The sequence below is a fragment of the Capricornis sumatraensis genome, chromosome 2 (assembly GCF_032405125.1).
Source record: "Capricornis sumatraensis isolate serow.1 chromosome 2, serow.2, whole genome shotgun sequence".
Lineage (NCBI taxonomy): Eukaryota > Metazoa > Chordata > Mammalia > Artiodactyla > Bovidae > Capricornis > Capricornis sumatraensis.
The window spans coordinates 181,420,570-181,435,736 of NC_091070.1; the positions used below are offsets into that span (position 1 = coordinate 181,420,570).

Below are 15,167 nucleotides of genomic sequence, written 5' to 3' on the forward strand. Positions count from 1 at the left end.
AAATAGATCAAAGAAGAAGTGATAAAATAGGAATACACCTAAATAAAAATAATATATATTATAGGTGGCCTCAATATACAATTATCAAATATACAATACTTTTCTAGAGGTCATTGTAGGAGGACACAGAAAAGAAATTATTTACATAAAAAATTCAAAGGAATCTACAGATAAATCATGAGAACTCATAAGGTAACTTAAAAAAATTGGACATAAAACATATGCATGGAACTGAACAGAAACAGTTAGAAAAAATACAATTTTTAAAGGTACACTGATAACCTAAACAAACAAAAAATCTAAAAATAAATCCCACATGCATGGATATTTGTCCTTTGTGAACAAAATATAAAACTATGCTAAGAGACACTGTACTTACCAATTCATGTTAGTAAGATATTCTCTCCACACTGCTCTATAGATTTATGGTAATGCCAATATTGTTTCTAAAATTCACATGTAAGAGCAAAGAATCTAAAATTCTAAGAAACATGATGTTAGCCATCTCAATATGTGGTACTGGCACAATTATAGATAAACACACCAAAGGAAACCAAATCAAACTCACACATACATGGAAATTTGACTAATGACTGAAAACAAATAGAAAAAAAAAAAAGGACAATTTCTCAACAGATAGTGTAAGACCACTTGGCAATACACATGGGGCAGAGGGAAAAAAATTGAATACCTGCTCCACATCCAACATCAAAAGCGATTCCAGGTGGCTAAAAGTCTTAAAGGAGAAAGACAAAAATTTTAGAAGACCAGATAGGAGAATGTCTTTGTGTCTTTGGGGTAGAATTTAACAATATCCCAATAACTGGAGACCAAAAAGAAAAAAAAAATTGACTTAAAAAACTATTAACATTAAAACTTCAATTCTTAATTGTAAGAATTGAATATCATAATCCCACATAAGATACCATTCATAAAGAAAGTGAAAAGTGTGGGAGGGGGGTTCATGTTTGGGATCACATGTACACCCATGGTGGATTTATGTCAATGTATGGCAAAACCAATACAGTAAAGTAAAATAAGTAAAAATAAAAATTTAATTTAAAAAAAAAGTGAAAAGAAAAGCCACACATTGGGAGAACATTTATATTTATGAAACATAAATCTTCAAGGAAATCTAATATGGTAATCACGGGCCATATGTGACTATTTAACTTAAATTTAAAATTGAATTACTCAGTAGCTTTTGCTACATTTCAAGTGCTCAGCAGCCACATACTCTAGTCACTGCTTGACTAGCTAGCACCAGTATGAAACATCTCCATCACCACAGAAGTCTCTTTTGGATAGACCTGATCTAGAACAAGTGTGGAATAGTTAACCTTCTAAAATAAACAGACAACTCAATTTTAAAAATGGGCAAAGGACAGTAGCAGACATTTGACACAATAGTAAACACACAAAAAATGAACCATAAACGTGGTAAACAGTCATTTTAACCTCATTAGTAATCAGAGTAAAACAAATTAAACTCATTAGATAAAATCTCAACATTCCAAACTGGCAAAAGATTAAAACTCAAAAATACCAACTATTGAAGATTATATAGAGCAGCACATTTCCAGTACCCTGTCTGTAGAAAGGTAACCCATGGTAACCACTGTGGGAGCAGTTCTGCATTATCCAATCACATTGAACACTCTAGTACCCAGCAATTCTACTTTAGAGAAGGAATTCTCCACCTGAGCTGGTCTCTCCCCTGACCCAGGCTACTTGGAAAAGCATTTAATTGGCAGAAGTCAGGGATAATAATGTTCCTGCAACTCAAAGAATTATTCCACTTAAATTTTGCACCAGGAGATACAACTAACAACAATAAAAAATCAACACTAGACACAACCCAAACATCATCAAAAGAAAAACAGATACATAAACTGCATTTAATGGAATGCTTATAATTGAAAATAAATGCTCCTTAGTTACATATATCAACAGAGGTGATTTTAAGGAATATAAGGCTCAGTAAAGTAGCAAGATAAGTGAACATAATATACTTGAGATGTATATAAAGAACAAAGACAATCAAATAATGAATTTAGGGACATATATATATATATATATATATATATATATATATATATATATATATTTCAAACACACACAAGCAAAGGTATGGCTAACAGAAAATCAGGACAGAATTATCCTTGGGCAAGAAAGGGAGATGACACCTGGGAGATGTTACATGGGTGCTTTTTAAAGTACCAGTAATGCTTTGTTTCTTTAGATGGGTTGTAGGTTGAGATGTTCATTTTAATCCAGTATTTCTGTATTCTACTCATACATGGTTTATATACTCTACATGTTTGACATAGTTCACAATTTTTTAGAAGTCAGCTCAATTACTTAACAACTAGGCTCCTTGACCTTCCTGAACTTGGTTAGTTATAGCTAAACTCCAACTACCTTACAGAGTTGTTCTATAGTTTCAAGGAGATAATATGCATGAAAGTGTGAGCCACCGTGATGGGGGACAGAATAGGAAACACAGAGGTAAGCATTTCCCTAAAGGTTTCATCCTGGCTACTGTCCAGGATCACAGGGCCCTGAGTTCCTAGGCAGTTATTAATCAACTCAAGTAGATGTCAGGAGTTCTCTGTTCTCTCAATTTAGAATGAGGATAACTCTAGTCTAATTCAAGCCACAAGAGAATCACATTGAAGGCAGAGCAGATACTCACTGAAAGTGTCTGTAAACCTTGTTACGGAAGAAAAAATTTTTCAGGACCTGGGTATTTTCAGTTTTAGGCTAAATGATAATGACATGAAAATTATCTCCAAATATTCGATGTGAAAGTGTCATAAGATCTATTTTGTCCAAGGTTCTTCTAGAGAGACTAGAGAAATTAAAGAAAAGTTAAAAAGTACATTCCTGGTCAATATTTAAGAAAGACATTTTGACAATAAAAGGGAGGAGACAGAAATGACGAGGTGATGACTCGTCTTCATCTGTCTTCTTCAACTACAGACAGTTTAGCAAAGTCTTCTGTTTTGTAGGCTTCCCTAGTGGCTCAGGTAGTAAAGAATCTGCCTGCAATGCAGGAGACCTGGGTTCGATCCCTGGGTTGGGAAGGTCCCCTGGAGAAGGGAATGGCAACCCACTCCAGTATTCTTACCTGAAGAATCCCATGGACAGAGGAGCCTGGTGGGCTACAGTCCGTAGGGTCACAAAGAGCCGGACATGACTAAATGACTAACACACATTGGTGGCTCAGCAGCTAAAGAATCTGCCTGTAATGCAGGAAACCTGGGTTCAGTCCCTGGGTCGGGAAGATCCCCTGGAGAAGGGAATGGCAACCCACTCCATTATTCTTGCCTGGAGAATTCCATGGCTACAGTCCATAGGATCACAAAGAGCCAGACACAACTGAGCAACTGACACTTTCTGTTTTGTAAGAAAATACAGATTTTAAAATAAACTCTATTAAAATAAAAATATAGATGGTATAACTTAGTGTCAAACTTATTTTGAAAACCAGTTCTCTTACTTAGTATTCATGAGACTGTGGCTAACTTACTCTATCTTTTGGAGTTTTGTCTGCCTCATCTAAAATAATGATAGCATCTTTCCTTCAGGGTTATATGGAAAAACCAATGTGATAATATATGAAAATCACCATACTTCCATAAGTGCACTAAATAAGCTGCTAATAATTTTTGAAAATTATTATAGAAGATTTCCAAACTTGCTCACAGCTAGATTTTAAAAAGCAAGGACATCACTCCAAGGAAATGAAACAACTTTTATGTTTAAAAACAGCTAAACAGGGACTTCATTGGTGGTACAGTGGTTCAGACTCCACACTTCCAGTGCTAGGGGCACAGGTTCCATCCTTGGTCTGGGAATTAAGATCCCAAGTGCCCTGTGGCATCCCCCTTGGCCAAGAAAAAACATCTAAAAGAAGAGCTCGTATTTGTAAAAAAAAGGCAACAAAACTGATATCCCTGGATCAGTTTCTTTAAAACGTTATCAAATGGCTTTTAGTCTCCCAATAAGTCTCCTTGAACATGCTTTATGTAGAAACCTTCCCCTATAAAAACCCTTTTCATGAAAAACCCTTTCAAAAGCACTTTCCGGTTTGCCAGAATAAAAATAAGACAGAATTATGAAGGTAAGATTTGATACAACAAACCACATTCCCTACAATTTCAGGTCATTAGTTTTTAAAATTGTCTAAATCTAAGAAAAGGGGTACATGTTTAATGTCCCATGTTGTCTAAATTTAACCTGCAGAAACCAATAAACATCTTAAATGTCTATAAACAGGAGATGCTGAACTTCAAGATGAAACCACAGTAATTTATTATAAATAAATAAGTATCCTATAAATAGCTTAACTTTAATGACACTTGAAAACTTTGTCCTTTTGCATAGCACTTTTGAAGTTCCGATCGAGTCAACATGAATAAGATAAAAGCAGCAACTCAAGGAGTTTAAGTTATTTTGTGTTTTCCTATAATTATTTTTTTTATTCTGTAGAAACACTCTGTTACACTCTGGTTTGCAGCTTGGTCCTGTTTTTTACTTAAGTTTCCAATCTAGCTTCAAATTACTACTTGGCAGTCATATGGTATAATGAGGTCGGTGGATTAGCTGAAATTAAAACCCAGAATCCTCTTTACCACCCTTTTTTTTTCAAGCACAGATCAATTATTCATGACCAAGTTCACCAACACTATGTTTTAGTTTAGGAAGAAGTCCATTTGAAGCCAGCTATAAATAAAGGGACTAGAATAGGGCCTTAGAACTTTTTGACCCCACAGAGCATTGAGAAGATGGGAGAAAAGCAGCAATGGAAGAAAGCAAGAAGAAGGAAGAAAAATAAAAGGACAAAAGAAGCCAGCATTCTCGGAGCTGCTTCTACATCAGGCCATCCACCTAACGTATTTCACTTATTCTCAGTTAACTGGACATTACTTCATTTAATTCTTATAACCCCATCAAGCAGATATATCTCCACCTATTTCAAGATTAAGAAACTGTAGCTCAAAAGGCTAAATTTCTTCCTGAGAGTCATGAAATAAGTAGAACAACCAGAATTTGACCTGGGGTTTGTCTGATTCCAAAGCCTGAGCACTTTTTCCTATAGCAGATGAAATCATTTCTAATATTTTAAAATCTGAGTTTTGGAATTTCCCAAAAAAATTACAAGGAACTAAACAGTATTTTCAATGTATCGCATGAATAGCAGAAAACTGTCCTATAACCATTATTCCAATTGCTTATAAGAACCTAAGTGGGAGGTTGTCACCATTTGCCTAAGAGGTATATGAAATCATATATAAAGAGCAACAGACAACCTCACATGGAGACTGGAAAGAGTCATGAAGCCAAAAGCAATCCAAAGACAGAGAATGCCAAGTGTGCCATCCCCTCTTACCTGCTGCACTTCACTTTCTCCGTTTGAGATTTTCTCAGTGTAAACAAAGGAGTTGAATATCCGCTGCAAGGAAAAGAAAATGAGCAAACATTAGATTTTCTAAATAAGGCAGCCATTTTCTATATGAATGTGTGTGTGTGTGAATAATCTGTTTACAGCACAAAGAGAATCAAGCAGAAAAAATTTAATTAAAATAGTTACTTTACACAGAGAAATCCAAATATCAGCCAGAGTCAATCACACTGATTGAAGCAATACCCAGGCACTTCTGTAGTGAAATAAACCAGATGTTACGCTATATTTTTCATTTTCAAAAATACATTTAATTATAGATTTCCGGAGCCCATGCCATTTTATCCGACTGGTATAATCTGACAAAGCTGTGTTTCTCATTTAAGCCCTGCAACTCCCTGAATGCAGTAATTGTTTACAGACACTACGATCTAATGTAATAAAGCTCTTTAAAAAGGATTTTTTCCATATTCTCTCATGTCCCTGTCCAACTGGTACCTACCCAATATTATCTATCACCTTCATTACCTAAGCACCCCTTTGAAAAAGTAGTATAATAGGGCTTGCCAAATACATGTGGCCTTAAGAGAGGATACGGTCCTTACATGCCAGGAAATACGACAACCATGCCAAGACATCAGTCTGAGCTGTGGCACCCAAAGCACACACATTCTTCCCCTGGTCTCTGCCTAGCTGATACTCACTCCTGCAGCCGCTACTGGCATTTACATCTTGCAGACTTATGACTTTACCGAACCCCACGGTTACTGACCAATCACGTGACTGAACTATAACCAACTGAAAAAAAAAAGAGAGAGAGAAACCAAGAGATGTATCCTTAGGGACTGGGGGGAATAGAAAAGTACAGCAGTCTCATCATTTATCCTAAAACTTTAAAGATACCTCTGGAACTCTCCAGATGAGCAAGCAGTCAAATCTGGAGATGTCAGCCAAAATTTCCCTTTTGCCTTTCTATCCCACTGCCAAGGGTTTGTCAGTGTCTGGGACAGCTTCCCAGACAGCCTCACACACCTGCATTGTTGTGGCGAGGAAGACAAGTGCCAAGTTCATCAAGCGTTGTGCAAATGAAGGAAGATCAAGGTGCTGGGGCTTGGGGAGGGGTGGAATAAGGGTTGTTGCTGGGGGAAGGGAAGCAGTTTGGAAGGATTGAGATGGAATGGGATGGAATTACAGTCTGGAAAATTCTAGTTATGAATATCATAATTTTCAATGTGCCATTCATTCATTCATATTTATTGTCTTTTTTTCCCTAAAAATGACTCTGCTGATAGGAAAGCAGGTTACATCTATTTAGGACTCATAAAACACCTCTGTGACAAGCACCATTACTATCTCCTTATAGTAAATGAGGAAATGAACACATATTTTATAGAGTGCCTAATGCAATGTACATTGTACCTCATGTGCATATCTTATGTAATAATTCCTGCAGCTCCAAAGACAAAAAAACTAAGACTCTGGGAAATTAAATAACCTTCCCAAAGTCACTCTTCATGGCTGGAAGTTGAACCCAGGCTCCCCCCACACCCCCCCAAAAATAATGGTGCTACTCACCCTAGTGTCTCATGAGCAACTTACTTGTTACATGGTATCTTAACACATATGAAAGGAACCCCTATTAGGAGCTAACACCCAAACATAATGCAGATCAACCATTCCTTATGACTAATTCCAAAATTCAAAAGTCCCTGAAAATCAAAAGGTGTGCATAACACATTTGCTAACAAAATATGACATGATCTGAACTTATTGGCAGTAAATCCTAACTTGTATTTATAGTTTTTATTAAACCACTTAGCTTGGAGATTTATTCTTTATGATGCAGATGTATTAATGCATCTGATTATAGGGTTCTGCTTTAGATCTCACTCAGGGTGTTTGACATCATGGTACATCAGGATCCTGAATTCTAAAACAGATCTTGTTTTGGAGAAGGGATTATGAATCTGTAGACCTCCAGCCCCGTTTTCTGGAGAATACCTTAGTTAGCTAGACAACAACGCTTTTAGAGACTGGGTCAATGTCACTGTCGACTAACTCTCAGACCATATACAGTTTTTGTGTAATTTGATTTTTACAACCTGGTTGGTACCAAGAGTGCACTTTTATTACAGTGAATAACATAACATGAATTAACATAATTCATGTAGTGACTCTAGATCTGAAAGAGTGTGGTCAATTTCTTATTTCATTTCTGGGGATACATTATCTGTCCTGTCCTGGAAGATGTTCCTGCAAGAGGAACAACTGATGGAGCAACCCACGTCCTGGGAAGCAAATCAGATCCACTTTGCTCAAGCCAACATCCACCAATGGCCACACCTAGTAAGGAACCTCAGATCCTTCCCTCTTCTTTGTTGTTAAAAGAAAAGTGAGTTTCTCAGTAGTAATAAGGAATATAAGCCTGGAAGTGTTAGCCAGGCTGTGTTCAGTCCCTGTTTTACACATTCAGTATCTTAATAATTATTAATAATGACAGCCAATAGTTTATGTAAAGCTTTATATGGCTTGTAAGCATTTCTATATTCTTGACACCTAATAAATATGGTGGGTAAAAGATAATTTTCAAAGAAAGAAGTTATAGATATGAGGAGTAGTGACCCTGCAAACTACTTACTTACACAACCCTCTAACCACCCCAAGAAGTGAAAGGTGAATAATAGCTTGGAGATATCTCCAAGCAAACACTTTTTTGCCCCTCTGCTTTCCCCACAGGGGTGTAGGGTGTTAGTGAAAAGTCAGAAGAAACTAGACAAGTAACACAACTAAACAGATCAGCCAGCCATGTCTGGTGCAAGGTTAAAAGTAGTAAGCACAGGATTTCAAGATATAGAGTGAATTTCCATTACGCTCTAGATTAATGGACAGTAATAATCTTTCCTAAAATGCAAGGCCTGCAAAGCCCAGCTCTCAAAGGCTTATTAGGCTTAGTACTTTCATTGTTTACAATTTCACATAAATGATCTCATTTCATCTCCACAATAACCCTATGTGGTAGGCAGCGATCTGAAACCAATTTTACAGATTAAAAACTAAAGCTCAAAACTTCAATGTATCACAGGTTAAAAAAAAAATTTCAAGTACTGAAGTCTAAACCTAGGTTAAATTAAAAACAGGCATTTTTTCTAGCACAGCTAATAAATTTATTCACACTATCTTTTTCTTAAGGATAATCTGCATACAGGAAAAAAAATGAGGATTTTTTTTTTCTATCCATTTCATTTTAAGCAAGATATAATGTGCTGCTGTAACATTTTATATATATATATAACATTTTATATATGTGTAACATTTTATATATAAAACCAGTGTCAGGAGTAATTATATATGGGTTCAATCCCTGGGTTGGAAAGATCCCCTGGAGAAGGAAATGGCAACCTCTTCCAGTACTCTTGCCTGGAAAATCCCGTGGACAGAAGATCCTTGCAGGCTACAGTTCAGAGTCAGACACAAGTGAGCACACATACACAGGAGTCCCAATATTACTTTCTGTTGCTACCTAAAATTGTGAAAGGAATAGAATACAGAGTTTTCTGGGGATTTTATTTCTAATTTGAGAGCCAGGAATTCCAAACAGTATACCTAGCTGACATTTGGTGACGGCAAGAATTTCTTGGTTGTTAGAGAATTTGAAAAGTGAAAGTGGAAAAAAGTTTTCTTAAAGCATGACATGAAGAAGCAATCCCAAAAGGTCAAACTGTTCATCCTCTCTGAGGATTTACTCTCAGTAACAGAGTTAGGGTATAGATGGGTGGAGTGGGCATTCCACATTCTATTTCCAAGTTGTCACTTTCCCTTATTCCAGATCCCTGGAGGACCAAGGGAATTCCAGACATTTGAACTCAATTTGAACACAAGCTGGAGGGGGTTTGAAGTCAATCTCCTCAATGTACAAATCCCTGGAAGTAAAGGCTTGTTCTTGCCCACTATTCTTTCTCATTCTTGCCAAATACTAGAAATAAAAATACACTTTGTTGTATAATGAACAGATCATTAAAATGGGTGAGGAATCTTTCTTTAAACAAGTTATTTGAAAGATAATAGTTCACCAACTCCTTTTTGTCAGTCATAATTATTTCCATAATTAAAAGAACAACAAGAAGATGCAGCTCAGGGCAACTGAATACCCTGATCTGAAGATAAAACTGACCTTTCTCTCATTAAAACACATAGCCTGGAAAACTGACAATATCTTCTAAATTATTTACATATCCTATGTCCTAGCAGTTGCTATCCTGGTATATACCTAGCAGAAATGTGTACATGTTTATCAAAAGGAAAACTTAAGAATGTTCATAACAGCACTACTCATAAGAGCCCCAACCTGGAAATTACGCAAATGCCTATCAGCCACAGAATAGACAAATCGTGTGAATTCACATGGTGGAGTATTGGGGTGAGATGAAATGAATACACAATTGCAACATGCATCAACATGATGACTCTCACAAGCAACACTGAGTGAAAGAAGCTAGACACCAGGACACAAAGAATGAAATCCCATTTCTATCAAGTTCAAAACCAGGCAAAGCCAATCTAGCTGACTAGAAGCCAGGATAGCGGTTGCCTTCACCTGATTAGGATGTGAAGGCTGCTTCTGGGATGCTGAAATGTTCTGTCTTTTGACCGAGGTGCTGGTTACAAGGATGTGTGTGCTTTTGTGAGAGCTCATCCAGCTATATACGTATGACTGTACACTGCGTTGTGTATATATACTGAAATAAATCTACTTTATATCACACTCTAGACAGTCTCTTTAAAATGCACCCTAGACAAACGTTTTTTGTATGTTTTAAAAAATTATTTATACAATTCTAAAAAGAACAATAATCTATTAACTGGGTGATAATCAAAAAAGAATCTACACCTCACTCTGCAATCCAGATGAAACTGGACGGTACCAATACTGAGGAGTTAGCAATGCAAAGATAAGGTCTCCTGAGCCTTCCCTGAGGCTACATATTAATTACTCTCTCACACCCTAGGTATACAACATGACTTAGTTGTTCAGCTCCCATTCAATGGTACTGTACTAACCTGAATCTTCAGCAAGAAAAAAAAAGGTGTCTTTATTAGAATCTCATCCAACTTGAACGATCTAAACTTATATAATGCCATTTAATCACATTGCCTCTGTATATATTGTTCTTTTTTTTTTTTAATTTTTATTTTTACTTTATTTTACTTTACAATACTGTATTGGTTTTGCCTTCCTAAGAACTGCCTTCCTCCTCCTCCGCCCAAGAGGAAATTACAGAGCACTTGAATACAATTTCCCCAGACCTCTCTTGCAGGGGAAGAAAAAAACAAAGACATCCTGGGGTGGGGTGGGGGGGCCATGGGGAGGAGGGGGGTGGAGGTGCATGTGTGTGGGCAGGGGCTGAGGTGGTGGTGGCTGCTTTCCCACCTTAGTCCTTGCCTGTCCCCAAGTCCCCACTCCACTGACCCATCCTCCCTACCCATTATTTTTCCCTCCCAAATCTCTCTATTTAATTGAGTCTGCTCAACAGAAAGAAGGCAAGAGAATTCTACTTAACTGGAATAGCAACAATTACAAGAGTGTTCAATAAAATGGTCAATCCAGACAGTTGGCCTCATCTTCACTCCGCCAACAGCTCTGCCAGATTTTAACTAGATGTTTAAATGAATGGTACAGCACAAAACCACAGCAGAGAAATAAATACCTCTGCAAATCTAATGAGATTCTGTTGGTCTCCTTCCCTGATCTTTGCTAAGAAAATGCAGGACTGAATTATAATTCAAAAGCGTATTCTCTTGATGTTTACAGCTCTCTGTCGCAAGCCAGTTTGGCTGACAAATTCACTTAACAGCTTCATTCCTCTCTGGATCTCTTCCTACCATTCTAGGAATTGAGGCCAAAGGGGAAGAAAATATAGGTCACCACTGTTATCTCGAGATGTTGACTAACATTAACCCTTAAAAGAGAAAGTGCTGTCATTAATACAAACTCCAACAACCACTGGACAGGGAATTAACGACAACTTAATTTTTAAGTGTTTCAGGGAAGAAAACGTATGTATAACTTCATTCTCCCCTAAGCATACTCCATGAATAAACTTTTACTAGGTTATAAGGGATTGCTTCTGCCCAGAATAGGAATCGTCTGATTTTTACCATACTATTTAACCTCACTCTGAAAAACATATAGACAGTCCAGAAAAACATTTTATAAGGACACTCTCATCATTCTGCATTCTGAGATCACAAATCTGGTGCCAGAAATCTCCATCACTGAAAAAAATCTCTAAACTTATTCATTCTGGATACAGGTAACTCCAGAAAATAGTTTATTAAGAGTGTTAAAAAGGTTACCACTAAAAAAATAAACCTAAGTGACTAACAACACGGGAGCCAATTAATTACTCTTCATCCAATCAAAAATATATTGTGCAGCTAATAAAAATGTTTATAATTATTTTTCTTATTGTTCATATTTTAAATCAGTATTTAAATATTCATATATTATTCTAATTATATGTGTGGGGGGTTACATTGTACACAAGTGTTATCATATATATTAACAAGGGCACAGAATGGATTCAGGTGCTTTGCAACACATTTCACTTAATACAACAACTCTTCATAGTAGTTACTATGTCATCATTTTGCAGGTGAGAAAACAGGTTCTAAGAAGTTTAGTTTGCCCAAATGTAGAACACTGTGAGTAAGTGGCCAAGTCTGGGTACAAAATTTGCCTTACTCCAAAACTTATGTATCATCCTCTATATAATCACCATCTTAATAAAGAAAACTTAGGTAAAATCTAGAAAATGACTCAAATAGTAACAGGGCTTGCCTGCAAATAACGAATCCAGAACATATATACCCTCCTCCCCAACCCCCCAATCTCAAAATGGAGCATGAATTTCCTTTATGATGGATAAAGACAAACATTTTTCAAAGAGTTGACACACTAGAAAAAAAAAGGACATACATTCGGAGTTACAACTAAACTCTACAAAGAACCATTTGGACAAGATCACCACCTTGAGAGCTTACAGAGGAAAAAGTAAGTACAGGGTCTCATACTTTTTCCTTACTATAAAAAACTGATCTTGAATACCATGGTGATTTGCAAGAAACAGGGCTATTGCAGATCATGACAAAAGGAAATGCTTAGGTACTGAAAATCATAGTAGAGGAAGACGCCTGGATTGGGAATTTAAAACAAAACTAATCAGTATACAATAGATGACCCTGTGCAAATGGTACCCTGTACACACATGTCCTGCCCAACAGACTTCCTTATTTTGTTTTACAGTTGCTATATATAAAAAATGATAACAGCTAATGCTACTATCTGTCCAGCATTAGGAACTTCATGTATGTTAACCTGATTCATGTGAAGATAAATTTATATAGACTACACTAAATGGTATATGAATGTATTTCATATACCATTATGATAGTTATTCAAACAATCTTGATAGTTATTCTATTATTCTTCTATTCCATTTATGTTAACCTCTTAACAATATTCTGTTGACAGTTAATTCTAGGATGGTTACAGGTATAATGGAGGAAAAATACCTGTATAAATATTTACCAACTTAAGTCCCACCTCATTCTTAACAACTTCCCAAAGATAATTTCTCCCTTCTTTGAATCTCTGCAATAAAGACAGTCTAAGGAAATGGCAACCCACTCCAGTGTTCTTGCCTGGAGAATCCCAAGGATGGGGGAGACTGGTGGGCTGCCGTCTATGGGGTCGCACAGAGTCGGACACGACTGAAGTGACTTAGCAGCAGCAGCATGCTACAATTAATACATACACTGTAGAAAATTTGAAAATATGTAAAGGAAGAAGAGGGGGAAAATAATCTATTGTCTGACCGCCCAGTAAAAACCAACTACTAAAACCAACTACTGTTTACAGTTTATTTCATTCCACTCTTTTGGGCTTGTAGGTTCTGACTTTGTTGTATATTCTTTGATAACTGGTCCATGCCATGATTCCTTACCACAGTGAATTGTACATAGTAAGCATAAATAAGCATGTGTGCACCCATTAATTTAGGTATTAAGTCATCAGACTGTTAGTTTGGCCTGTCACTCAATCAGCTAGAGAAAAAGGGAAGAAAGTGTCCTTTCTCTTTAAGATGAAAAACTTCCCCTTCTCTCAACTCTATTAATAGAGTCCTCCCCCCTTACCTCTGTTTCTCCTTCCCTGTCCTCTTCAGGCTCCAAGTATATACACACATAGCCCCTTGGCTACTTTAAGCTTGCAAAAGAACTCAAATTATGAATTCCTTAATCTGAAGGCAGTTAACACCCTTCATACCAACAGAAGCTCTGAACAGCAAGGAAGCTTGGCAGAGAGTCACAAATCAGTGACGAGCGTCACCTTTACAAAGGGCTGCTAGTTTTGGTCCACTCTACCCCTCAAAAGAAATTACAGGGGAAAAGGAATAGGCTGCAGTCTGATTTAGCAGGGGAAATCTAAAGCAATAATTTCAGCAAGCAAAGTTTCTAGCCTTGATCACTTGATTTCCTGTTGTAGCGTTGAAACCAGGAGAGTCAGTGGGTAAATATGAACCCAGAGAACAAAGACGGGCAAAACAAGACGGAAACACTTTCCTACATGCAATAAAGCTTCTGAAGGGTTATTGAATTTTTGTTGTTGTTGTTGTTGTTGTGGCTTTCAAAGGGAGTAAGAGGGGAAAAGGCAAGCAAATCAGTTCCACATGTTGGAAAGATTCAGCCTTTAGCCAGTGTAACTTGACTATAAGTAATATTCATGACAATGCACGTGGAACCTCTCAGAAATGGAAAGCTGACTCGCTTTGCAGATGGTGCCAGATTTCCACTCGCCTACTTCCACTCTCCTAACTCTTCCTCACTCCCTACACCTTCGATCTCCATTAAGGCTTTTTCAATTTCACCTTGAAGGGGAAAAAAGAAAGGTGGGGGATTTAAATGGCTATGCATTTATTCTTGGAAGAGGGCACTTTAAAATATCTTTGGTACTCAGTGTTCTATGTGTGCACAAGCCTGCACAAATGCTCAGGTCCTTAGGAATCCAGCCATTAAGGACAAAGGGAACTGGAAACCCTGAAATCCTTTACTATCCAGACTTAAATGACTATGCTTAGTTAATACCTCAGTGAATCAATCATGTCCTTTCTGATAGAGTCAGAAACTATGTAAAATATAGCTCTAGACTGAGCTCTCTAGTTGGAAGAAGAACTTAAAAATGAAAAAGTAAGAAGGAATAGTGAACAGTGCAATGCAGTCTCCGTATGAACTCAGCATGCCTGGCACAGACCCAAGGTGTTGTCAGAGTTCATGGAGGGTTAGGGAGGTGGGGGAGATGGGAGGCAGGACTCTGAAGGGATGGGACTTGGGCTTGAATTTGAGGTAAGATTTAAATAGGAAAAAAGAAAAAAGAGCTTAGGCAAGAACATTTCAGAACATTCACAGAGAGGGTCTGTCACATAGTCCTAAACACAAAGTACTAAGTACTTTGGGCCAGGCACTGTTTCGGATATTAAGGATACAAAAATGAACACAACAAACTCCCTGTCCACATGGACCCTATGTTCTACATCCTTTGGCTTCAAGAAAATCCTTAAAATGGACTTACTCAGCACAGGTCTGTATGTTTGGAAAATGGGGGTTCAAAGATAAGATTGCTTCTGTTGTAGAAAAGCTTACAATCTAGAGACCCTGCAAGTCAGTAGTTATGACACAAGGTCAGTTGCATAAGGGGAGCTTTTGG

At 37.2% G+C, this 15,167-nt stretch overlaps 1 protein-coding gene across 1 annotated transcript in view; it reads right to left on the reverse strand.

Moving 5' to 3' along the window:
• Positions 1-15,167, reverse strand: part of CACHD1 (cache domain containing 1) — a 236,083-nt gene that overhangs the window by 137,748 nt on the left and 83,168 nt on the right. The window contains exon 2 of the mRNA XM_068964526.1: positions 5,396-5,458. Coding sequence (XP_068820627.1) covers positions 5,396-5,458 — 63 coding nt within the window. The remainder of the gene's footprint in view (positions 1-5,395; positions 5,459-15,167) is intronic.